This window comes from Hypanus sabinus, chromosome 11 (genome assembly GCF_030144855.1).
Source record: "Hypanus sabinus isolate sHypSab1 chromosome 11, sHypSab1.hap1, whole genome shotgun sequence".
Lineage (NCBI taxonomy): Eukaryota > Metazoa > Chordata > Chondrichthyes > Myliobatiformes > Dasyatidae > Hypanus > Hypanus sabinus.
In genome coordinates this window covers 104555151-104580492 of record NC_082716.1, presented here as the reverse complement: position 1 = coordinate 104580492, position 25342 = coordinate 104555151, and the positions used below count along the sequence as shown (strand labels likewise).

The 25342-nt window shown below is 50.0% G+C and overlaps 1 protein-coding gene across 1 annotated transcript in view; it reads left to right on the top strand.

Moving 5' to 3' along the window:
* The first annotated feature begins 1137 nt into the window (after positions 1–1137).
* ppp1r14ab (protein phosphatase 1, regulatory (inhibitor) subunit 14Ab) overlaps positions 1138–25342 on the top strand; it is an 89135-nt gene continuing 64930 nt past the window's right edge. Inside the window, exon 1 of the mRNA XM_059985009.1 lies at positions 1138–1383. Coding sequence (XP_059840992.1) covers positions 1213–1383 — 171 coding nt within the window. The 5' untranslated portion in view covers positions 1138–1212. The remainder of the gene's footprint in view (positions 1384–25342) is intronic.

Sequence of the window (25342 nt, the reverse complement as noted above, 5' to 3'; positions counted from 1 at the left end):
GTCCGGCACCGTCCGGTCCAGGGAGGGGGCTAATCCACAGGATGGAAGAGAGTTGTAAACTCAGTCAGCTCCATCATGGGCACCAGCCCCCATATTCAGGACATCTTCAAGGTGGCATCCATCATTAAGGACCCCCATCAGCCAGGACATGCCCTCTTCTCACTGCTAAATGGATGCATTCTAAATGGCTGTATCACCGTCTGGTAATGGAGGTGGGAGGACTACTGCTCAGGATCAAAAGTGCCTTGTAAACTCACTCAGCCGCCATAGTTTCCAGGACATCTTCAAAGAGTGACACCTCAAGTCAAGTCTATCGTTATTGAACTATATACACGTACACCGTCAAACGAGAGAACGTTTCTCCGAACCCGGGTATAAAGCACAGTGGTACACAGAATACACACCACGCAATAACTTAGGAAAGATAGAATTAAATCTGCAAATTAATTATTCATAAATAAGCAAACTAAAGTGCATACATTAAATATTGTCAGGTTAATCAGAACAGGCTAGCCAGTGACACTTTGAACCTGATGCGGTAGGGAGTTCCGAAGCCTAACGGCCTGAGGGAAGAAGCTGTTTCCCAGCCTGACCGTTCTTGTCTTTGTGCATCGGAGTCTCCTGCCTGATGGTAGAAAGTCAGAGAGGATGCTGGATTGATGGGTGGGATCCTGGATAATACTAAGGGCCCTGTGTTCGCAGCACTGCTGATAAATGTTCCCTGTGGGTAGTAGTGAGACCCAGTGATCCTCTCGGACATTCTCACAGTCCTTTGTAGGAACATCTGGTCCCTACAATGGCAGCGACCATCATTAAGGACCCCCATCAGCCAGGACATGCCCTCTTCTCACTGCTACCATCAGGGAGGAGATACAGAAGCCCGAACGATTCAGAAACAGCTTCTTCCCTCTCTGTCATCCGATTTCTGAATGGACACGGAACCTGTGAACACTACCTCACTACTTTTTAATTTTTATTTTTGCATTTTGTATTTAATTCAGCTATTTTTCCATACTTACTGTAATTAACTTTTTTTCTGACGTTTGTATCCCGGCGCATCTTTGGAGGGATGTCGGCCCGGGGGGTGATATATCTTTAAGTGTGGGATGGGTGGGGCACTCGGGCGCGGGGCGGAGCCGGTGCTGGCCCTGGCCCGGAGGGCGGTGCGGTGCTCCACTGATCGGAGCGGAGTGGCGGAGGAGGAAGCGGAGAATGGCAGCGGAGCGGGTCGGCAGGAAGGGACACAGCCCCCGGGAGCCCGGCGTGGCTCTGCAGCGGCGACAGGCCCGGGTCACTGCGCGCTACGATCGCAGCGAGCTGCAGAGGCGGCTGGACGTGGAGCGGTGGATGGAGGATCGGGTCCGGGAGCTGTACGGCGAGCAGGTGAGGGGACCCGGGGCTGGATGGAGTGAGTTACCCCGGTACGGAGTGACGCCCAGAGTTGGAGTAAACGAGGTCGGAATAAGTGAGAGATCCTAGGACTGTGAGTGACCGGGGCTGGCGAGTGACTGACCCAGGGACCGGGCTGACCGGGGCTGGCGAGTGACTGACCCAGGGACCGGGCTGACCGGGGCTGGCGAGTGACTGACCCAGGGACCGGGCTGACCGGGGCTGGCGAGTGACTGACCCTGGGACCGGGCTGACCGGGGCTGGCGAGTGACTGACCCAGGGACCGGGCTGACCGGGGCTGGCGAGTGACTGACCCAGGGACCGGGCTGACCGGGGCTGGCGAGTGACTGACCCAGGGACCGGGCTGACCGGGGCTGGCGAGTGACTGACCCTGGGACCGGGCTGACCGGGGCTGGCGAGTGACTGACCCAGGGACCGGGCTGACCGGGGCTGGCGAGTGACTGACCCTGGGTCCGGGCTGACCCGGGCCGGCCAGGGACCGACCCCGGGGCTAGCCAGACCAGACTGGCCAGGGACCGACCCCAGGGCCGGGCTGACCAGGTCTGGGAGTAACCAGGGTTGTCTGACAATCCCCAAGCAATGAAAGACCCAGTTCCAGACTAACTGCCCTTGTAGTGATGGAACTATTTAAAAAAATACTTGATACTGGTTCAAACTCTGAACAGGACCTTAAACACCATCTGACTCCCCATTCAGTGCCCAAAATATCAGGAAGTAAACCAGCTAACTCTAGGAGCTGCTCATCCTGGCGTCTCCTTTTATTGCCTCCAGTCCCAGGTGGGATTTGGGAACTGCCAACCCTGGATTCAGGGCAAGACCCTGTGCCCCCAAGACAGACCTGCAAGATCAGCCGGGGGGAGCTGCCCTTGCGTCTAGGGAGCGTGTGCCTGCGGGACTGCCACAGAGAGGAGAGCGCAGGGCACGCTGGAATTGGAAACTCCAGACTGTAAAGTTTTGGCTTGGCTGTGGGAAAGAAGAGGGCGTTGGGCTGGAATGAGATTATCTCCTGTTGTGCGATACCAGGATTAACTGTCTGAGAAACCAAAGTCCTGGTTTGTGAACTCTGGGTCAAAGTCTCTTTGGGGCCTTCTGCTGTTGCTTGCTTGGTGGAGATGGGGGGGGGGGGCCGCTATTGCCTTTGCTGCTACATGTGCGGGGGGGGGGGGGGGGGGGTTAGGGTTCTGATGTTTCCATCATTCGTTCTATGGGGGTTCTTGTTCTGTGGGTGTCTGTGAAGATTGCGAATTTCAGGTTGGATGCTGTATATGTTCTCTCATTAAGATGAACACGTTAGGAACGTTTTGGTTCACCTCATTAGCTTGTGGCGTATCTGCACGTGGGAGTAGCTGTTCCCAGATGTGAGTGTTTTAAGGCAGCAGTTTCACTGTGCTCAGACCCTGGGAGATTGGAAACCAGCGTTCTGACTGAGTTATTTCTGTGTGAGCACACTAGGGACACTTCACTACATGGCTTTAACTGCACAGGTCTCCACCAAGGCGTGCACAGCCCTTGCAGAGATCGGAACTGACTGTAATGTGTGTTCCGAAAGACTACGTGTTTTTTTAAGAACGTTACGCTTCAAAGTTCTCTCTCTCAAGAATAACTTGTTTCTTTACCCATTGTACCAAGTGTGAAGGAACTCGGGGTGAGAATCGAGGTTAATATCACTGAGTGAGAGGTCGTCGTCATGGCACCACTCAGCCAGATTTTCATTCTCCCTCTTGGATGCTGATTTCACATTGCTACGGAAATTTGGTGTGAAATTTGTGACTTTGCGGTAGCAGTACATTGCAATACATGGAAAAGCTCTGAATAACAATAACATGTTTTTAAAATTTAAATTAGTAGTGCAAAATAGTGGTGGTGGGTGGTCGTACGAGCAGCCGGTGCAGACCACAGGTCCTGGTGATGTGACCACTGACGCCAGGCACAGTCTCTGAAGAGTATTGATAATAACTGGGGTCACCCATCTTGTAAAGACACTGCCCAGAAGAAGGCAATGGCAAACCCTTCTGTAGAAAAACCTACCAGGAACGCTGGTGGCCATGATAGAGCTGGCTGAGTTTACAACTCTCTGCAACTTTCCAGCCCTGTGTCGTGGCCCTGCTGCACCAGATGGTAATGTAACCAACCGGAAAGTTCTCCACCGTACATCTGTAGAAGCTTGCAAGAGGCTTTGTTGACGTTCAGTTTGTATGCTGTTTTGTCCTCCTTCAGTTGTTACTTCAGAATCTGCCTTGCATCTGTCTGCAAAACTCATGGAAATCTGTTTATCATCATCCGTACCCACTGTTTCTGCTTAATCAATCTCCATTTTAACATCTCACTCTCATTCAACATTCCCTGTTTTACTTCAAGCAGCCCATCAGATTAACCATTGCTCCGAGCAAGACTCTTTTAAATAGCCTGAAAACTGTGATGCACTTTAAATGTTTTTTTGAAAAATACACATACTATGAATACTTAGACTGAAAATTCCATACTTTTTTAAATTTATTAAATCAGAACATTACAGCACAGAAACAGGACATTTGGCCCACAGTGTTGCACTGAAGTAGCTAAAAAGCAAATCAAAAACAGCCAAACACTAATCCTCCTCCCTACACCATGTCTGTATCTCTCCATTTTCCTCACATCCATGTGCCTATCCAAACGTCTCTTAAAAGCCTCTAATGTATTTGCCTCTACCACCATTCCAGGCATCCACCACTCTCTGAGTGAAAAAAAACTTACCCCTCACATCCCCCCATTAACCTACCTACTTTCACCTTGCATGCCCTCTGGTATTAGACATTTCAATCCTGGGAAGCAGATACTCCCTGTCCACTCTATCTATGCCTCTCATAATCTTATAAACCTCTATCAGTCGTCTCTCAGCCTCCGCTGCTCCACAGAAAACAACCCCAACTGTATCCTGCCTCTCGTGATAGCACGTGCCCTCTGAACCAGGCAGCATCCTGGTCAACCTCTTCTGCACCCTCTCCAAAGCTTCAACCTTCTAAAGTGGGGTAACCAGAATGGTGCGCCAGATATGGCCTAACCGGAGATTAATAACGTACAGCAAACAAGAGAAAATCTGCCGATGCTGGAGATCCAGGCAACACACACAAAATGCTGGAGGAACTCAGCAGGTCAGATAGTGTCCATGGACAGAGTAACACACACAAAATGCTGGAGGAACTCAGCAGGTCAGACAGTGTCTATGGTCAGAGTAACACACACAAAATGCTGGGGGAACTCAGCAGGTCAGATAGTGTCCATGGACAGAGTAACACACACAAAATGCTGGAGGAACTCAGCAGGTCAGACAGTGTCTATGGTCAGAGTAACACACACGAAATGCTGGAGGAACTCAGCAGCTCAGACAGTGACCAATGGACAGAGTAACGCACACAAAATGCTGGAGAAACTCGGCAGGTCAGACAGTGTCTATGGTCAGTAAAACACAAAAAATGCTGGAGGAACTCAGCAGGTCAGACAGTGTCTATGGACAGAGTAACACACACAAAATGCTGGAGGAACTCAGCAGGTCAGGCAGTGTCTATGGTCAGAGTAACACACACAAAATGCTGGAGGAACTCAGCAGGCCGGGCAGCATCAATGGGAAAGAGTACAGTCGACGTTTTGGGCTGAGACCCTTCAGCGGGACTGGAGAACAAAAGATGAATAGATTTGAAAGGAGGGGGAAACACAAGGTGATAGGTGAAACTGGGAGGGGGAGGGATGAAGGTAAAGAGCTGGGAATTTGATTGATGAGAAGGATACAGGGCTGGAGAAGGAGGAATCTAATGGGAGAGGACATGGAAGAAAGAAAAAGGGGGAGGAGCACCAGAGGCAGAGATTGGTGGGCAAGGAGATGAGGTGAGAGCGGGAAAAAGGGGGTGGGGAATGGTGAAGGGTGGGGGGGGGCCATGACTGGCAGTTCGAGAAATTGATGTTCATGCCATCGGGTTGGAGGCTACCCAGAAGGAATATCAGGTATTGCTCCTCCAACCTGAGAGTGGCTTCATCTTGACAGTAAAGGAGGCCGTGGACTGACGTATTGGAATGGGAATGGAGACTGGAATTAAAATGGCAGATCCCACCTCTTCTGGCGGACAGTGCGTAGGTTATATTGAAATATGGTATGGCAAGGAAAATCTTCCACATTTTGTAAGATATTCTAGCTTGGTCCAATTTCGGCTGCGTGACAACGAAGGCTATGTGTGCAGAGGCATTGCGATTGCTGTGCAGCTGTGTACCTGCACATCTTAGAGGGAAACAGTGCATCGTATCTGCCCATGGGCTCTCCCTCTTGTCTCAGCACTCTTCCTAGTTGGCCATGGATGAGTTCCGGAGATTGGTCCCCAAAGCTCTTTGTTCCCCGCCCCTCTGGAGGCTCCCCCTCTGAGCTTCTTGATTTTATTTTTGTGTGTAAATGTTCCCTTGGTAATAATCTTCATGGGGTTAAAGGTTTTACTGAGCGGGAAGTGATTCACTTTGGAAGGTCAAACCTGAAGGGTTAAATGCTGGGTTAATGACAGGACTTGTGGCAGTGTGGAGGAACAAAGATATCTCTGGGTTCACAGCTATAGAACCCTCAAAGTTGCCACGCAAGTTGACCGAGTGGTTAAGGAGGCGTATGGTGTGTTGGCCTTCATTAGTTGTGGAACTGAGGTCAAGGGCCACAAGGTAATGTTGCAGCTCTGTAAAACCCTGGTTCGACCACACTTAGAATATTGTATACATATCTAAGACTTTTGTACAGTAGTGTATTTGTCAAAGTGGAGTGGAGGGTGAGTTTGTAAATCTTGTGGGCACAAAGGATATGGGGAATGGTGAGGGTGGAGCGCCACAGGAGGGGTGTGGGACAGGTGGCAGAGAAGGAGTGCCACCCCCAGTTCAGCTCACTACTCCACGCTGTTTATTCGGCTCTGTATTGAACTGAGGCCGTGGCTGAGACCTGCTCTGGCTGCTCCAGGCCCCGTGCCTGAGGGATCTGTGATGTTTACTCTGCTCTGTATTGAACTGAGGCCGTGGCTGAGGCCTGCTCTGGCTGCTCCAGGCCCCGTGCCTGTGAGGGATCTGTGATGTTTACTCTGCTCTGTATTGAACTGAGGCCGTGGCTGAGGCCTGCTCTGGCTGCCCCAGGCCCCGTGCCTGAGGGATCTGTGATGTTTACTCTGCTCTGCATTGAACTGAGGCCGTGGCTGAGGCCTGCTCTGGCTGCTCCAGGCCCCGTGCCTGAGGGATCTGTGATGTTTACTCAGCTCTGCATTGAACTGAGGCCGTGGCTGAGGCCTGCTGTGGCTGCTCCAGGCCCCGTGCCTGAGGGTTCTGTGATGTTTACTGAACTAAAGGTCTGTGGACGAACTCTCTTCGTGGACTTCATTCAGAATGCTATTTGCTTGCTTTTATTGTTTGCGTGATGTGTTTTTTTGTCCCCTCTCTGCACGTTGGGTGTTGGACGGTCTTTTTTTAATTGGTTATTTTGGGCTTTCTTTGTTTGTGCCTGCCTGGTAAGGAGATAAACATCAAGATTGTATAATATATACATATTTTGATAATAAATATACTTTGAACTTCCGACGTATCTGAGACAAATCAAGCTAATCTTTAATCTATCTTTACTGAGAACCCATTTACACTAATTGGACATTAGCCCTGTTTTATTAGACCATAAGATATGGGAGCAGAATTGGGTCATTTGACGCATCGGGTCTGCTCTGCCATTCCTTCATGGCTGATCCATTTTCCCTCTCAGCCCCAATCTCCTGTCTTCTTCCTGTATCCCTTATGCCCTGACTAATCAAGAATCTGTCAACCTCTGCCTTAAATATACCCAGTCACCTGACCTCCCCAGCTGCCCATGGCAACGAATTCCACTGATCCACCTCTCCCTGGCTAAAGAAGTTCCTCCTGGTGCCTATTCTAAATGAACGTCCCTCTATTCTGAGGCTGTGCCCTCTGGTCAGACTCCCCCAGCATCCACCCTATTGAGGCCTTTCAATATACCACAGGTTCCCCTCCCCCCATTCTTCTAAATTCCAGCAAGGATTGGCCCAGAGCTGTCAAACACTGCTTGTATATTAACCCTTTTATTCCAGGAATCATTCTCCTGAACCTTCTCTGAACCCACTCCAATGTTGCCACATCCTTTCTTAAATAACAGGCAAAAACTGCTCACCATGTTCCAGTGTCTTGTAAAGTCCCAGCATTACATCCCTTGTTTTTATATTTGAGTCCTCTTGAAATGACTGCTAGTGTTGCGTTTGCCTTCCTCACCACCGATTCGACCTGCAAATTAACCTTTAGGGAATCCTGCACGAGGACTCCCCGAAGCTCCACTCTGGGGGATTTTCCAGTGCCCTAATGGGCCTAGTATGTCTTTGTGATTTTGGAGCAAAGCAGAGGATGTGGGGAACGCACACAGTCGCAAGGAGAACATGGAGACTCTTCACAGGTAGCGCCAGAGGTGGGAATCGAACTCAGATCACTGGGCCTGTGAGGATGGTCAGCAAACGACGAGTGAAATTAATCCACAAAGTGATGCGAGGTCTGGAGTCCCAGTCATCATCAAAAGCTTTTTATCTCGCTGGTGGTCAGGGCAGCAATGAAGGTCCTCTGTCTCTGTTAGTCTTCACCATCCTCTGTGCTCGGGGCCTCCTTCGTCATGTCAGTAGCTTCCCCTCGGTTTCCACCACTGTCAGTCATGCATGTCCCAGGTGGAGACTCAGGAATACCACCTCTACCCTCTGACCTGTTTGGCATGGGTGACCCTACCAAGAGCCGAAGGATAGAGCCCCGACTCCAGCCAGCATGGCTGTCCGGAACGTTGAGGCACGCAGGCCTCCAAACCCTACAGCGAGGTTGTGGTCCTCTTGGAGGAGAATCCCGATCAGAGAAACAAGTTTTAGGGAGCAACTCGGAGGAATAAAGGGATGTCAGGTTCCAACAGTTGAAGGCGTGGAAGTTGAAAGTAAATTTATTATCAAAGTACGTATTTGTCACAATATACAACCCTGAGATTCATTTTCTTGTGGGCATACTCGAATTCATAATAGAATATTAACTACAGCAGAATCAATGAAGTCGGCCCGTGCTCTCTTCTCACTGCTGCCATCAAGTAGAAGGTACAGGAGCCTCAGGACTCGCACCACCAGGTTCAGGAACGGTTACTACCCCTCAACCATCAGGCTCTTGAACCAAAGGGGATAACTACACTCAATCCTATTTCTGGTGTTCCCACAACCAATAATCTCACTTTCAGGACTCTTTATCTCATCTCATGTTCTTGTTCTTTATTTGCTATTTTTTTATATTTGCATTTGCACAGTTTGTTGTCCATTGATCCTGTTACAGTTACCATTCTATCGATTTGCTGTGTATGCCCGCAGGAAAATGAATCTCAGGGTTGTATGTGGTGACGTGTATGTGCTGTGATAATAAAATTTTACTTTGAACTTTGAAAGACCACACCATCTTGGACGTTCAACCAGAGTGCCGAAGGCGACAAGCTGTGCAAAGACAAAGAGGCAGAAATAATTTCTCCAGTTATAGAGTTTAAACTGGGTGTGAACAAGATACCAAAACAAGAAGATTTCAGAGGTCTTGTGGATTATAGACTTGGAAGAGGTTCTGGACGAAGGAAAGGGTGAAGCATGATTTGTAAATAAGATTGTGAATCATGTGGGAAATGCTTTGTTTGTTAAAGCCATAACGAGTGTAGTTATTGTTCTGTGCACGCATAATCCACACCCAGAATCTGAGTTTGTATGTGTGAGGAGGCTTTGGGGCATCACAATAGCACAGCAGTCAGTATAACTCTTTACAGCGACCCGGGTCCGATTCTGCCACTGCCTTTTTTGAGTTTGTACGTTCTCTCCATGATAGATAGATAGATAGATACTTTATTCATCCCCAAGGGGAAATGCAACATTTTTCCAGTATCCCATACACTTATTAGCAAAACTAATTACATACAGTATTTAACAGTATAAATATGATATGCGTCTAAAATCACCCTCCCAAAAAGCATTAATAAATAGCTTTTAAAAAGTTCTTATATAGTTTACTAAAGTGCATTGAGTGGTAACTTAAGCTCAGTCCTAACCCCGGCACTTTAACATGTCTTGCCCCTGGTGGTTGAATTGTAGAGCCGAATGGCGTTGGGGAGTAATGATCTCTTCATCCTGTCTGAGGAGCATTGCATTGACAGCAACCTGCTGCTGAAGCTGCTTCTCTGTCTCTGGATGGTGCTGTGCAGAGGATGTTCAGGGTTTTCCATGATTGACCGTAGCCTACTCAGCGCCCTCCGCTCTGCCACCGATGTCATACTCTCCAGTTCTGTGCCCACGACAAGAGCCCGCCTTCCTTACCAGCTTATTAAGACGTGAGGCGTCCCTCTTCTTAATGCTGCCTCCCCAGCACGCCACCACAAAGAAGAGGGCACTCTCCACAACTGACCGATAGAACATCTTCAGCATCTCACTACAAACCATTGCATGGTTCTCCTCTGGATGCTCTGGTTTCTCCCATGTTCCAAAGACATATGGTTAGGGTTAGTAAGTTGTGGGCCTGCTACATTGGCACGGTGCCAGTTGGCAGGCTGACTCTCACGACGTCTCCAGACTGCGTTGATTGTTGGTGCGAATGACACACTTCACTGTATGTTTCAATGTGCATGTGACAAATAAAGCTAATTTTAATCTTTTTAGCAAATGCTGGAGGAACTCACCGCGTCAGGCAGCATCTATGGAGGGGAATAAACAGTTGACATTTCCAGCCAAGAACCTTCAAGTATTTGCTGAATCTCCAAACACGCTGGAGATTCAAGCAACACACGAAATGCTGGTGGAACGCAGCAGGCCAGGCAGCATCTGTAAGGAGAAGCACTGTCAACGTTTCGAGCCGAGACCCTTTGGGTCCTGACGAAGGGTCTCAGCCCGAAACGTCGACTGTGCTTCTTCCTACGTTTGCTGAATCTCTTGTGTTCATGGCCTGTCTCTGTATTGTTTTGACAGAGAGTGCACTGTGCCTTCCCCTCTCTTTTCCTGCTTCCTGTCCCCCTCCCCTCACCCCCTTCTCCACCTCTCCTCTCCTCTCTTACCTTCCCTAAGATGTGCAGAGAGCCAGGGGGAACTGTGGAAGACGTATCAAGCGATTTATTCTATCATTCAGCGATTAAATGTAGTGGTTGTCCGTCATTGTCCGTTGTTGACAATCAGAAACTTGTGCAGGAAAGTGGAAAAACTGTTGCACTGGGGCAGTTCCACCCTCCCTACCTCAGAAGTTGGGGTCCAGTGGTACGAACAAGTGTCACAAACTGGGGTCGTCCCTGGTTGCCTTGGGTAACTGTAAGTTCTTCTGTGCCTCGTTGTGCCCTTCGCTTTCTGCAGAGTGTTGCGGTGCCACCTTCCTGGCCGTTGGATCTCACTGTAGATCTCGTCCGCCCAGTCCGCCAGAGCTGACGTCACACGCTGGGACGAGCATGCCTGTTTCACCAGGGCGCATGTACCCCTGCCTACATCCACACCACCACTATAGTGTACAGAGCTCAAACAGTGAGCCCAATGGGATGTTCCCCTAGAGGGTTAACCCTTTAATGGAGAGCACCTGTGCGTGACTTTGTGTGACATGGGGAGGCTGATGCATGGTCAACCCCCCCCACCCCACTCAGTCCTTAACAGGTCAGGGTCAGGGTCCAGATCCAGTGGCCTGGAAGGCAGGACGATTAGTGACCCTTCCCCGCTGCAGTCTTCACTGCCGTTGTGATGCGTCAGCTCCACCGTTGGGATTCACTCTCTGCAACCACGCCCATGACTTTACCGCCTTGGGTAACCCTACGAGGGGCTAAGATCTATAAACATTGTTCTCGGCATCTCGGGAAATCACAAGCCCCTTCACCACAGTAAGGTAACGATCCTTGGGAGAATTGCAGTAGCGTGGTGCCCAGACATCACCACTGGCCATTCACCTCGGGGGTGGGTCACACTACGCACACCCCTCTTATCAGTGGTGCTGAGGTGAATGTGGAGAACAAGCTCTGAGGTGCAAAAATCACCAAAAGACGTGTATATGCCCTGGCCAAGCAAGGCTAGCAGAGCCTCCTCTTCCCCAGAAAGCTAAAGGAACATTTTTTTCCCAAAAGTGTTGCTTCGTCAGAAGTTTCTTTTTGTTTCTGATAGACCGCTTGTAGCTGAGCATAAATATAATCTCAGGCTTCAGAGTTCAGGGAGTGGATGGGTGAACACTGGGAGAGGTAAAGGGAGAAGGAAGTCAGTGCAGGGTCCCCCTGTGGCCATTCCCCTCAGCCACAGATATACCCCTTTGGATACTGCTGAGGGAGTGACCCATCTGGGCGAGGTAGCAGCAGCCAGACCAATAGCACTGTGGTCGGCTCTGAGCCTCAGAAGGGTGGGGTGACGTCAGGTGGAGCGATAGTCAAAGGGGACGTGATAGGGGGTCAGATAGGAGATTCTGTGGCAGCAAAACAGATGTCAGGATAGTCTGCTGCCTCCCGGGTGCTGGGGTCCAGGACGTCTCTGAGCGGTTGCAGAATATTCTGGAAGGGGAGGGTGAGTGGCCAGAGGTCGTGGTACATGTTGGTACCAAAGACGTAGGCAGGAGAGGGGTAGAGGTTCTGCGTGGTAAGTTTAGGGAGTCAGGAAGGAAGCTGAAGAGCAGGACCTCCATGGTGGTAATCTCCGGATTACTCCCATTGCCACAAATGTCACAAAAGGAAGACAGCACAGACGAATGCGTGGCTGAGGAGATGGTGCAGGGGGCAGGGTTTCAAATTCTTGGATCATTGGAACCTTTTCTGGGGAAGGGGTGACCTGTACAAGTGGGACGGGTTGCCCCTGAACTGGAGGGGAACCAATATCCTGGGAGGGAGGTTTTTTTTGAGTTTGTGAGGAAGGACAGGGGGATGATAGAGCAAAGATGCATTCAGCCAAATGGTTTGAGTTGTGTCTATTTTAAGTCAAATCACTTTTATTGTCATTTCGACCATAACTGCTGGTACGGTGCACAGTAAAAATGAGAATGTTTTTCAGGAGCATGGTGCTACATGAAACAGTACAAAAAAACTAGACTGAACTAGGTAATAAAAAAAAACAGAGAAAGCTACACTAGACTACAGACCTACACTGGACTGCATAAAATGCACAAAAACAGTGCAGGCATTACAATAAATAATAATCAGGACAGTAGGGCAAGGTGTCAGTCCAGGCTTTGGATATTGAGGAGTCTGATGGCTTGGGGGAAGAAACTGTTACATAGTCTGGTTGTGAGAGCCTGAATGCTTCGGAGCCTTTTCCCAGACGGCAGGAGGGAGAAGAGATTGTATGAGGGGTGCGTGGGGTCCTTCATAATGCTGTTTGCTTTGTGGATGCAGCGTGTGGTGTAAACAAAGGAGTATCGTAAACAAAGTGGATGAACAGAGTGTGGATCAATATGTGGAACTATGATGTTGTGGCTATTACAGAGACTTGGATGTCTCAGGGGCAGGAATGGCTGCTGAGTGTGCTGGGTTTTAGATGTTTCAAAAGGACAGGGAGGGAGGCAAAAGAGGTGGGGGAGCAGCATTGCTAATCAGGGACAGTATCGTGGCTGCAGAAAAGGAGGAAGTAATGGACGGATTGTCAGAAACAAGAAGGATACAATAACTCTACTGGATGTTTTTTATAGACCCAAAAGAAACAGAGACATCAAGGAGCAGATAGGGAGGCAGATTCCTGAGCGGTGCAATAACAATAGGGTTGTTGTGATGGGTGATTTTAACTTCCCTAATATTGACTGGCATCTTCTTGGAGCAAGGGGTTTGGATGGGGTGAAGTTTGTCAGGTGTGTTCAGGAAGGTTTCCTGACACAATATGTAGATAAGCCAACTAGAGGAGAGGCTGCACTTGATCTGGTATTGGGGAATGAACCTGGTCAGGTGTCAGATCTCTCGTTGGGAGAGCATTTTGGAAGTAGTGATCACAACTCTATCTCCTTTACCATAGCGCTGGAGAGGGATAGGAGCAGAAAATTTGGGAAAGCATTTAATTGGGGTGGGGGGGGGGTGTGGGAGATGTGATGCTTTTAGGCTGGAACTTGGGAACATAAACCGGAAGCAGATGTTCTCTGGGAAATGCATGGCAGAAAAGTGGAAAATATTCAGGGAATATTTGCAGTGTTCCATTGAGGCAGGGAAAGGATGGTAGGGTAAAAGATCCATGATGTACAAAGGATGTAGAAAATCTAGTTAAGAACAAAAGAAAAGCTTTAGAAAGCTTCAAGAGCTCTAGGAAATTACAGGGGTGCCAGGAAGGAGCTCAAGAATGAAGTTAAGAGAGCTAGAAGGGGCCCTGCAAAGGTTTTGTATGCTTGAAGTATGTTGTCAACCAGCTTCGTGTAGTTTGGTGTTCTGTAGCTGCCAAAAAATTTTCCAGCAACATCCCTGAGAGCCTTCCAAGGGATTTCTTTCTCTCTTTCTCCTCCGGTCCCATGATAAGTTCCTCTGATTGATGCCTGTTTGATTTGTGGACCAGCTTCTTTTAAGTACACGTTTACTACTAATCCGTGTGTGATTGGAGCCTGTCATTTACACTTCGATAATGTGTTTTTGAGCCATCCGATCTGACACTTCCGTTCTCTCAGAGGAAATGTGGCACAGTTGAGAACGGAGTGTGGGGCCTAATGGCAGAGCACGAACTCGCGATCGGCTTCAATTCTCGACCGACTCGCCGATTAAGGCGTCGAGCGAGATTGAAATCAACGAGGACAAAGACAGCGGAAGGTGAGCGGGTGTTCAGCGCTGTCTGCCTGTGTTTGGCCAGTCTTTCTCTCCCGCTCGCTCGCTGCTGCCGGAGGAAGGTGCAATGGTCTCGGGCAAGGGTTGATCAATGGGTTTGTGAATGGACTTCTCCTTGGAGGGTTCTGTAGTTGATGTTACCCGTGCTTCTGGTTACCCCTTTGTTTAAAATTGCTATTTTGATCAGGACAGGCTGGCTCTACAAACGATGCAGTGCTAGATTGATCTGATTTGTGCTGAGCTGAACACTCCTGGACTGTTTTTAAGGGCTCAGTGGTTTGAAGTTTAATATTCTGTGCCTTATTCACTCGTTTTTTGCCGTTTCCACCTTTCGGTTTCCTTTTTGCACGTTACGTGTTTGATGTTTCTCTTTCTGCGGGTTCCATAGTGTTTCCTTGTTTCATGTCTGTCTGTGGGAAGATGAATCTCAGGGTTGTATACTGCGTACATACTTGGATAATAAATGTACTGTGGATCGTTGAAATGTGGGAGGAAACCGGAGCACCCGGGGGGAACCCACGTGGTCACGGGGAGAACGTACAAACTCCTTACAGGCTGTGGTGGGAGTTGAACCCCAATTTTACAGCTGCGGAGTATTACGCTAACCGTGCCACCCCATACATGGTTGTCATGTGAGTTTCACACAAGCATTATAGAGAGTGTCCTTCCTTCCTGTCCAGATGCATTATGGTTTGGCGTGGCAACTGTGTCGCCCATGACCAGGAGGAACTGCAGGAGTCATGCACACAGTCCAGTTTGTCACAGACACCAGCCTCACTCTGTCTACGCTTCCCACCACCTCAATAGAGTAGCCAGTGCAATCAAAGACCCCTACCCAGCCCAAACAGTCTTACTTATACCCTTTCCAATAGATCGAAGTAAGTGTTATTATCAAAGTTCATATACGTCACTACCTACAACCCTGAGATTCATTTTCCTGCGGGCATACTCAGTGAATCTATAGAATAGTAACTCTGACAGGATCAGTGAAAGATCAACCAGAGTGCAGAAGACAACAAACTGTGCAAATGCAAATATAAATAATTGGCAATAAATAACGAGAACACAAGATAATGGGGTAAAGAGTCCTTAAAGTGAGATCATTGGTTGTGGGAACATTTCACTGGAGGGGCAAGTGAAGTTATCCCCTTTTATTTGGGAGCCTGATGATTGAGGGGTAGTGACTGTTTCTGAACCTAATGGTGCGAGTCCTGAGGTTCTCGTACCTTCTACCTGATGGCAGCAATGAGGAGAGAGCATGACCTGGGTGGTGAGGGTCTCTGATGATGGATGCTGCTTTCCTGCGGCAGGGTTCCATGTTGACGTGCTCAATGGTTGGGAGGGCTTTACCAGTGATGTACCGGGCCGAATCCACTACCTTGTGTAGGATTTTCCATTCAAGGGCATTGGAGTTTCTATACAAGACCATGATGCAGCCAGTCGGTACGCTCTCCACTACACATCTATACAGTTTGTCAACATTTTAATGTCACGCTGAATCTCCGCAGACTCCTGAGGAAGTAGGAGTGCTGCCACGGTTTGTTTGCACTGGTGCTCGCGTGCTGGGCCCAGGGAAGACCCTGTGGAACAGTGACACCCTGTAACGCCCAGGCAGAAGATGAGCGCGCCCAAGAGCATGTGCTGCCGGGCTGGAGGACTGCTTCAACCCCACTGGTACAGGACTCTTCAATGGTCAACTTGTTACCAAAGTACGCATATCATGTCCTACCTCGAGATTCATTTTCTTGCATGCTATTTTGGAACATGTGGTGACCGTCCTTGCAGGCTGCCCCCAGCGCATCCTTGGGTTGTGCTGATTGTTGATGCAATTGGTGCCCTTCACTGTGTGTTTCTGTGTATATGCAGTAAATCTGAGTCTGAAATACAGAAAAACACAGACCTAGATGCTAAATGTCCTCCCTGTGATAAAGGGCTCTTTCGTTATGTTCCAGTCAAGATGGCGGCCACATATATCACTCCCTTTGTTTGACATCTTCTAGATAGCTCATGAAAATGTCTGATTTACTCCCTTTATCTGTTTTTCAACTTAAATGTGTTTCTGGGCCTGTTACAACTGTTATTTAGAGTTTGGAGATCGATTGATCCATCGAACACTCATCAGAATCAGGTTTATTATCACCGGCATGTGACATGAAACTTGTTAACTTAGCAGCTGCAGTTCAATGCGATACAAAATCTAGCAGACAGAGAGAAAAATATAAATAAAATAAAACACAATTAATTAATTATGTATATTGAATAGATTTTTAAAAATGTGCAAAAACAGAAATACAGTATATTTAGAAAAAAGTGAGGTAGTGTCCAAAGCTTCAATGTCCATTTAGGAATCGGATGGCAGAGGGGAAGAAGCTGTTTCTGAATCACTGAGTGTGTGCCTTCAGACTTCTGTACCTCCTCTCTGATGGTAACAGTGAGAAAAGGGCATGTCCTGGGTGCTGGAGGTCCTTAATAATGGACGCCGCCTTTCTGAGACACCGCTCCCTGAAGTGGTCCTGGGTACTTTGTAGGCTAGTACCCAAGATGGAGCTGACTAGATTTACAACCTTCTGCAGCTTCTTTCGGTCCTGTGCAGTAGCCCCTCCATACCAGACAGTGATGCAGCCTGTCAGAATGCTCTCCACGGTACATCTATAGAAGTTTTTGTGTATATTTGTTGACATACCAAGTCGCTTCAAACTCCTAATAAAGTATTGCCTCTGTCTTGCCTTCTTTATGACTACATCAATATGCTGGGACCAGGTTGGATCCTTAGATCTTGACACCCAGGAACTTGAAGCTGCTCACTCTCTCCACTTCTGATCCCTCTATGAGGATTGGTATGTGTTCCTTCATGAAGGAAGTCCACAATCAGCTCTTCAACCCTTACAATCCCAAAATCATTCTCATCAACCTCCTCTGAGCCCTCTCCAAAGTCAGCACGTCCTTTCTAAGATGATGGGCCCAGAACGGCTCGCAATACTCCAAGTGAGTCCTCACCAATACCTTTTACAGCCTCAACACTACCTCCTTGCCCTCATACTCTAATCCTCTCGAAATGAATGCTAGCGTTGCACATGCCTTCCTCTCCGCTGACTCAGACTACACGTTAACCTTCAGGGAATCCTACATGAGGACTCCCCATAGTTCCACTAACTCCCCCAGCATCTACCCCTCACCCACATACTGGGACAACTTACAGCAACAGGTTCCACAGACTCACCACCCTCTGGCTAAAGAAATTCCTCTTCATCTCAGTTTTAAATGGACATCCCTCTATTCTGAGGCTGTATCCTCTGGTCCTGGACTCCCCCACTTCTCCACATGTATTTTATTTTGGCCTTTCAATATTCAATAGTCTTCACTGAGATCCCCCCCTCCCAGGCCCAGAGCCATAAGATGCATAACAATGCAAATATGAAAAAGGGCAGTGCTGGTCCACAAATTAGCCCAATCCCCACTGAATGCTGGAACAACTTTGAGGGTTGGGCCCATTTTCTTCGCCGCTTCGCAATACTTTCTCCACTCTTAGCTGAGCTGAGGCCGTGGGCCCCTCCGGGACCATATCTATGGGCTCTGTGACCCTAAGTGCTGAGCTGAGGCCGTGAGCCCCTCTGGGACCATATCTATGGGCTCTGTGACCCTAAGTGCTGAGCTGAGGCCGTGGGCCCCTCCGGGACCATATCTATGGGCTCTGTGACCCTAAGAGCTGAGCTGAGGCCGTGGGCCCCTCCGGGACCATATCTATGGGCTCTGTGACCCTAAGTGCTGAGCTGAGGCAGTGGGCCCCTCCGGGACCATATCTATGGGCTCTGTGACCCTAAGAGCTGAGCTGAGGCTGTGGGCCCCTCCGGGACCATATCTATGGGCTCTGTGACCCTAAGAGCTAAGCTGAGGCTGTGAGCCCCTCCGGGACCATATCTATGGGCTCTGTGACCCTAAGTGCTGAGCTGAGGCTGTGAGCTGGATGAACAGCAGGTCAGGAAGCATCCGTGGAAACAAACAGTCAACGTTTCGGACCGAGACCCTTAGTCAGGACTGAAGAGGGAGGGGCCCTATAAGGAAGGTGGGGGAGGGTGGTAGGTGCCAGGTGAAAAACCAGTAAGAGGAAAGATCAAGGGGTAGGGGAGGGGATAGGCAGGAAAGGTGAAGATGGAATGTAAGGGGAAAGCACTGTGGGTAGTAGGAGGCAGAACCATTAGGGAGGTGATAGGCAGCTGGAGGAGGAGGCAGAGGCAAAGCGGGATGGGGGAAGGTAGGGGGAGGGAATTACCAGAAGTTGTACAATTCGATGTTCATACCAAGGGGCTGGAGACTACCCAGGCGATATATGAGGTGTTGCTCCTCCTACCTGAGTTTGGCTTCATGGCAGTAAAGGAGGCCACGTATGGACATATCCGAATGGGAATGTGAAGGAGAGTGTAAGTGAGTGGCAACCGAGAGATCCTGTCTGTTGTGGGGCTCGACGAAGCGGTCCCCCAATCTGCGTCGGGTCTCGCCGATGTAGAGGAGGCCGCACCGGGAGCACCGGATGCAATAGATGACCCCGACAGACTCACAAGTGAAGGGTTGCCTCACCTGGAAGGACTGTTTGGGGCCCTGAATGGTGGTAAGAGAGGAGGTGTGGGGACAGGTGTAGCACTTACACTTGCAGGGATAAGTACCAGGTGGGAGATCTGTGGGGAGGGACGTGTGGACCAGGGAGTCGCGGAGGGAACGATTCCTGTGAAAAGCAGAGAGGGGTAGAGAGGGAAAGATGTCCCTATTGGTGGGGTCCTGTTGAATCCGGAGGCTGGTGGGGTGATTGGTGAGGACAAGGGGGACACGGTCTCTGTTGTGGTGATGGGAGGATGGGGTGAGGGCTGAAATGCGGGAAATGGAGGAGATGCGGGTGAGGGCATCATTGATGATGGCAGAAGAGAAACCACGATTCTTAAAGAAAGAGGACACTTGGGATGTCCTGGAATGGAAAGCCTCCTCCTGGGAGCAGATGCAGTGGAGACAGAGGAACTGGGAATAGGGAATAGCATTTTTGCATGTGGCAGGGTGGGAAGAGGTATAGTCGAGGTAGTTATGAGAGTCAGTAGGTTTATAAAAGATGTCAGTGGACAGTCTGTCTCCAAAGATGGAGACTGAGAGATCGAAAGGGGAGAGATGTGTCTGAGATGGACCAAGTGAATTTGAGGGCTGGGGGTGGGGGGAGTTAGAGGTGAATTTGATGAAATTGACGAGTTCAGCATGGGTGCAGGAAGCAGCATCAATGCAGTCGTCAATGTAGCGAAGGAAAAGTTGGGGAGCAGTACAAGTATAGATTTGGAGTATAGACTGTTCCACATAACCCACAAAGAGGCAGGCACAGTTTGGGCGAGTGCCCATAGCTACACCCTTGGTCTGGAGAAAGTGGGAAGAGCCATAAGAGAAGTTATTAAGTGTGAGTTTGCAATTATGAGGCCAAACTCAGGTTGGAGGAACAACATCTCATATACCGTCTGGGTTGTCTCCAGTCCCTTGGTATGAACATCGAATTCTCCAACTTCCGGTAATTCCCATCCCCCTCCCTTTCCCCCATCCCACTTTCCCTCTACCTCCTCCTCCAGCTATCACCTCCCTCATAGTTCCACCTCCTCCTGCAGTACTACCTATAGTGCTCCCCCCTACATTCCTTCACCCTCCCTGCTTCCCCTCCCCCACCCCTTGATCTTTCCCCTTACTGGTTTTTCACCTGGCACCTACCAGCCTTCTCCTTCCCACCCTCTCCCACCTTCTTTATAGGGCCCCTGCCCCTCCCTCTTCAGTCCTGACGAAGGGTCTCGGCCGGAAGCATTGACTGTTCATTTCCACAGATGCTGCCCGACCTGCTGAGTTCCTCCAGCGTGTTTTGTGTGTTGCTTTGACCCCAGCATCTGCAGAGTATTTTGTGCTGAGGCCATGGGCTGCTCCGGGCCAATATCTACGGGCTCTGTGACCCTATGTGCTGAGCTGAGGCTGTGGGCCTTCTCCGGGCCCACATCTACGGGCTCTGTCACCCTGACTCTGCTATGTGCTGAGCTGAGGCTGTGGGCCTTCTCCGGGACCACATCTACGGGCTCTGTCACCCTGACTCTGCTATGTGCTGAGCTGAGGCTGTGGGCCTTCTCCGGGCCCACATCTACGGGCTCTGTCACCCTGACTCTGCTATGTGCTGAGCTGAGGCTGTGGGCCCCTCCGGGACCACATCTACGGGCTCTGTCACCCTGACTCTGCTATGTGCTGAGCTGAGGCTGTGGGCCTTCTCCGGGACCACATCTACGGGCTCTGTCACCCTGACTCTGCTATGTGCTGAGCTGAGGCTGTGGGCCTTCTCCGGGCCCACATCTACGGCCTCTGTCACCCTGACTCTGCTATGTGCTGAGCTGAGGCCGTGGGCCCCTCCGGGACCACATCTACGGGCTCTGTCACCCTGACTCTGCTATGTGCTGAGCTGAGGCTGTGGGCCTTCTCCGGGACCACATCTACGGGGTCTGTCACCCTGACTCTGCTATGTGCTGAGCTGAGGCTGTGGGCCTTCTCCGGGACCACATCTACGGGCTCTGTCACCCTGACTCTGCTATGTGCTGAGCTGAGGCTGTGGGCCTTCTCCGGGACCACATCTACGGGCTCTGTCACCCTGACTCTGCTATGTGCTGAGCTGAGGCTGTGGGCCTTCTCCGGGACCACATCTACGGGGTCTGTCACCCTGACTCTGCTATGTGCTGAGCTGAGGCTGTGGGCCTTCTCCGGGACCACATCTACGGGCTCTGTCACCCTGACTCTGCTATGTGCTGAGCTGAGGCTGTGGGCCTTCTCCGGGACCACATCTACGGGGTCTGTCACCCTGACTCTGCTATGTGCTGAGCTGAGGCTGTGGGCCTTCTCCGGCTGCTCCCAGCTCCGTGTCTGAGGACTCACCTTCAGCCTTAAGTGCCGTCCGCTCATCGTGTTGTTTGCGCCATTCGTTTTTCTCTCTGTCTCCGCACATTGGACACTCGTCGTTTTTTAATGAATTCTTTTGTGTTTCCGTGTTTTGTGGCTGCCTGTTAGGAGATGAATTCCAAGATTGTCTAAGGTATACATGAATCGGTAATAAATTTACTTTGAACCTTAAGGAACTGAGTACATTGGCTCAGCAGACCTTCATGATCAGAGTCGGGTTTAATGCCACCGGCATACTTTGTGAAATTAGTAAACTTTGCAGCAGCTGTACAAAGCAATTTGCAATAACAGAGAAAAGGCTGAATTACAGCAAGTGTGCGTAGGTATGCTTTTAACTATATAAATAGCTAAATTTTAAAAAGTAGTGCAAAAATAAAAACACTTTTATAAAAGGTAGTGAGGTAGTTCTTGGGTTCAGTGTCCTTTCAGGAATGGGATGGCAGAGGGGAAGAAGCTGTTCCTGAGTCATTGAGTGAGTGTCTTAAGGCTTCTGTACCTCCTCCCTGATGGTAGCAATGAGAAGAGGACACGTCCTGGGTGATGGGGGTCCGTGATGGTGGATGCCACCATTTTGGAGGTTGCCCTGGATACTGAGTCGTGAGAATCTCTGTGACCGATATCTCAACCTGGTTCAGTGATCTTGCCAAGAGCGGGAAACCCTCAGAGTTGCTGCTCTTTCCCTAGGTGCTGAAGGGACTAACCTTCATACCAGGAAACGTCCGAAACCTGCTCAACAGGTCCTGTACTTTACTGATCGAGGGAAATGGCATGGAAGCGGGCCTGCCCAACCTGTTTGATGTGAATGAAAAAAGCCCGATGGTGGCAGGATAAGGCAATGAAAGTGCCTTTTTAACCTTCCTCTCTACCCGGTTCAGCTTCTGATTCTCTTAATTGACCAATTTTAAACCAAACTTTGTTCGTCTTTCATGTTCTGCAATGAATGAAGGATTTGTAGTTCTCTCTCTGAGCATCTTTGCTCAAAAAAAAACAGGATCTCCCGGTTTCCACCCATTTCAATCCAACTCCCCATTCCCATGCCGACATGTTAGTCAGTGGCCATCTCCACAGCCACGATGAGGCCACACTCTGGTTGGAGGAATAACACTTTATATTCCGCCTGGGTAGCCCCCAAACTTATGGCATGAACATCGCTCACACGACCAGTAATTGCCCCCCTTCAGCATTCCTGATTCTAGTTTTTCCCCCCTCACTTTATCTCCATACCTGCCCATCACCTCCCTCTTGTGCTCCTTCGCACCCCCCCCCCCCTTTTCGCTATGGTCTTCAGTCCTCTATCAGATTCTGCCTTTTCCAGCCCTTTACCTCTTTCACCAGTTCTTTACCCCTCTCCTGGTTTTACCTATCACCTGCACACCCTGTACTACTTCCTCCCCTCCCCCCACCGGTTTTATTCTGGCGTTTTTCTGCCTTCCTTTCCAGTCCTGACGAAGGTGCCTGTCCAGAGATGTCGACTGTCTGTCATTTTCATGGAAGCTGCCTGACCTGCTGGGCTCCTGCAGCACTGTCTGTGTCTGTGAGTCGAGTCTGTGTCTGTGTGTGTTTCTCTGGATTCCCAGCATCTCTTATGATTTGTATTTCTGTAGTGCCTTTCACAAGGATGTCCCAAAGTGCTTTGTAGCCACTGAGGCGCTGCCCGCCATGAATGCTGCCATTTTTGTGCTTGTGCTCATTTTATTCCTTTTATTCAGAGATGCAGCCCGGTCACAGGCCCTTCCAGCCCAAAGAACCCGTGCCTGACCAGCTCGTACGTCGTGGGGATGTGGGAGGAGAGTGGAGTCTCCCGGAAGAAACCCATGCAATCATGGGGAGACCGTGCAAGCTCCTTGCAGACAGCGGTTTAGTTTCAGAGTACGAGGCTGTTCGTTTCAGCTTTGAAGATGCATTTTTGGGTGACAGTGTGGAGATGTGTCTCTACCAAAAGAGGTGTAAGGCGCTTCTACCCTCCGCTGGGGGGGGGGTGGGGTCACCCGTCGTGTGAAGGCACAACCCAGAAGAAAGCAATGGCAAGCCACTTCTGTAGAAGAGTTTACCAAGAGCAATCACGGTCACGGAAAGACCACGATCGCTCACATCATACGACATGGCACATAATGATGATGTCATCCAACACGGTACACGATGATGATGAAAGGCGAATTAGTTTTATTGGTCACATGAAGAAGGAAGCGTACAGTGAAATGTGCCATTTGTGTCAGACCACGTCAGCGAGGATTTGTGCTGGGGGTAGCCCGCCATATTTTGCCACCAACATAGCACAACTCACTAGCACTCACCCATGCGTCTTTAGAATGTGAAAGGTCAGCAAAGGAAACCCACACGGTCGCGGGGAGAAAGTACAGTCCCCCTACAGACAGCGGGGGAGGGGGGTCGAACCCTAATTGGTGATTGTTGGTGCTGTAAAGTGATTGCGCAACCCTCCACGCTACCGCGCTGCCGCAGTATGGAATCGTTACCTCGGAGACATGGAATCACGCGAAGGAGAGCAAGGCGTGGGCAGGATGGTTCTGAACGGCCTGGGTTAACAGGAACAGGCGTGGAGGGCGAGCAGGGACCGGGATCAGAGGGGTCGTGAATTTTATTGAACAATAGTGCGTGCACGAGGTGCCATATGGACATCCATCTCCCTCCCTGATGTTCCTCGATCGTCAATATCCCGTGGGAACCCAGAGGGGAATATCTGCAGCATCAGTGAGCAGCCGAGACATTATTGATTCCGGAAGGAAACTCCCTGGCCATTATCTGTAATTAATGTTCCTTCCGCTTTCCGGTGTCTGTGTGGGAATTGATGTTGCCACAGCTGTGAGCTGAATTCAGCAAAATGATGGAGGGAATGTTGCAACTGATAGGAATGCTGCCTGCAGGGAACAGACCTTTGACACCTCCCCCCCCACCACCGGAACACTTGGTGTATCGATTCTGTGTCTGTCCCCTTCGGAACTGTTGGAATTGAAAACCATCAGGAGAACGGCCTCCGATCTCCTCCTGTTGGTGTACCGTGGAGAGCAGTCTAACTGGCGACAGAACAGTCTGCTGGGGGGGCATGGGTGAGGGAAGCTACTGCACACGATCGAAATAAGCTGCAGAGAGTTCTAAACGCAGTCAGCTCGCTCCATCACGGACACTGGCCTCCGTAGTGGTCCAGGACATCTTCAAAGAGCAATGCCTCAAGAAGGCAGCGTCCATTATTAGTGACCCCCCCCCCCCCCCCCCCCGTCACCCAGGTCATGCCTCGTTCTCGTTGCTACCATCAGGAGGGAGGTTCAGGAGCCTGAAGACACACACTCAGCGATTCAGGAGCAGCTTCTTCCCCTCTGCCATCAGGGAGGAGGTACAGGAGCCTGAAGACACACACTCAGTGATTCAGGAACAGCCTCTTCCCCTCTGCCATCAGGGAGGAGGTACGGGAGCCCAAAGGCACACACTCAGCGATTCAGGAACAGCTTCTTCCCCTCTGCCATCAGGGAGGAGGTACAGGAGCCTGAAGACACACACTCAACGATTCAGGAACAGCTTCTTCCCCTCTGCCATCAGGGAGGAGGTACAGGAGCCTGAAGACACACACTCAGTGATTCAGGAACAGCTTCTTCCCCTCTGCCATCAGCGAGGAGGTACAGGAGCCTGAAGACACACACTCAGTGATTCAGGAACAGCTTCTTCCCCTCTGCCATCAGGGAGGAGGTACAGGAGCCTGAAGACACACACTCAGTGATTCAGGAACAGCTTCTTCCCCTCTGCCATCAGGGAGGAGGTACAGGAGCCTGAAGACACACACTCAGCGATTCAGGAGCAGCTTCTTCCCCTCTGCCATCCAATTTCTGAATGGACATTGAACCCATCAACATTACCTTGCGTAACAACAAATTTTCCGACGTACGCCAGCGATATTAAGCCTGTTCTGGTTCCTGAGGCAGATGCTCAGGGAGAGGGGCCACCTGCTTCCTCTGCGGGACCCTGGGCTCTGAGCTGGTGGTAAGCACAATGCCATTACAGCTCGGGGGCGCTGATCTTCGGAATTTGGAGTTCAGTTCTGACGCCGTCTGTAAGGAGCTTGTACATTCTCCCCATGAAACATAGAAACTTACACAACCTACAGCGCAATACAGGCCCTTCGGCCCACAAATCTGTGCCGAGCATGTCCTTACCTTAGTAGATGAATTGGTCATTGTAAATAGTCCTGTGATTAGG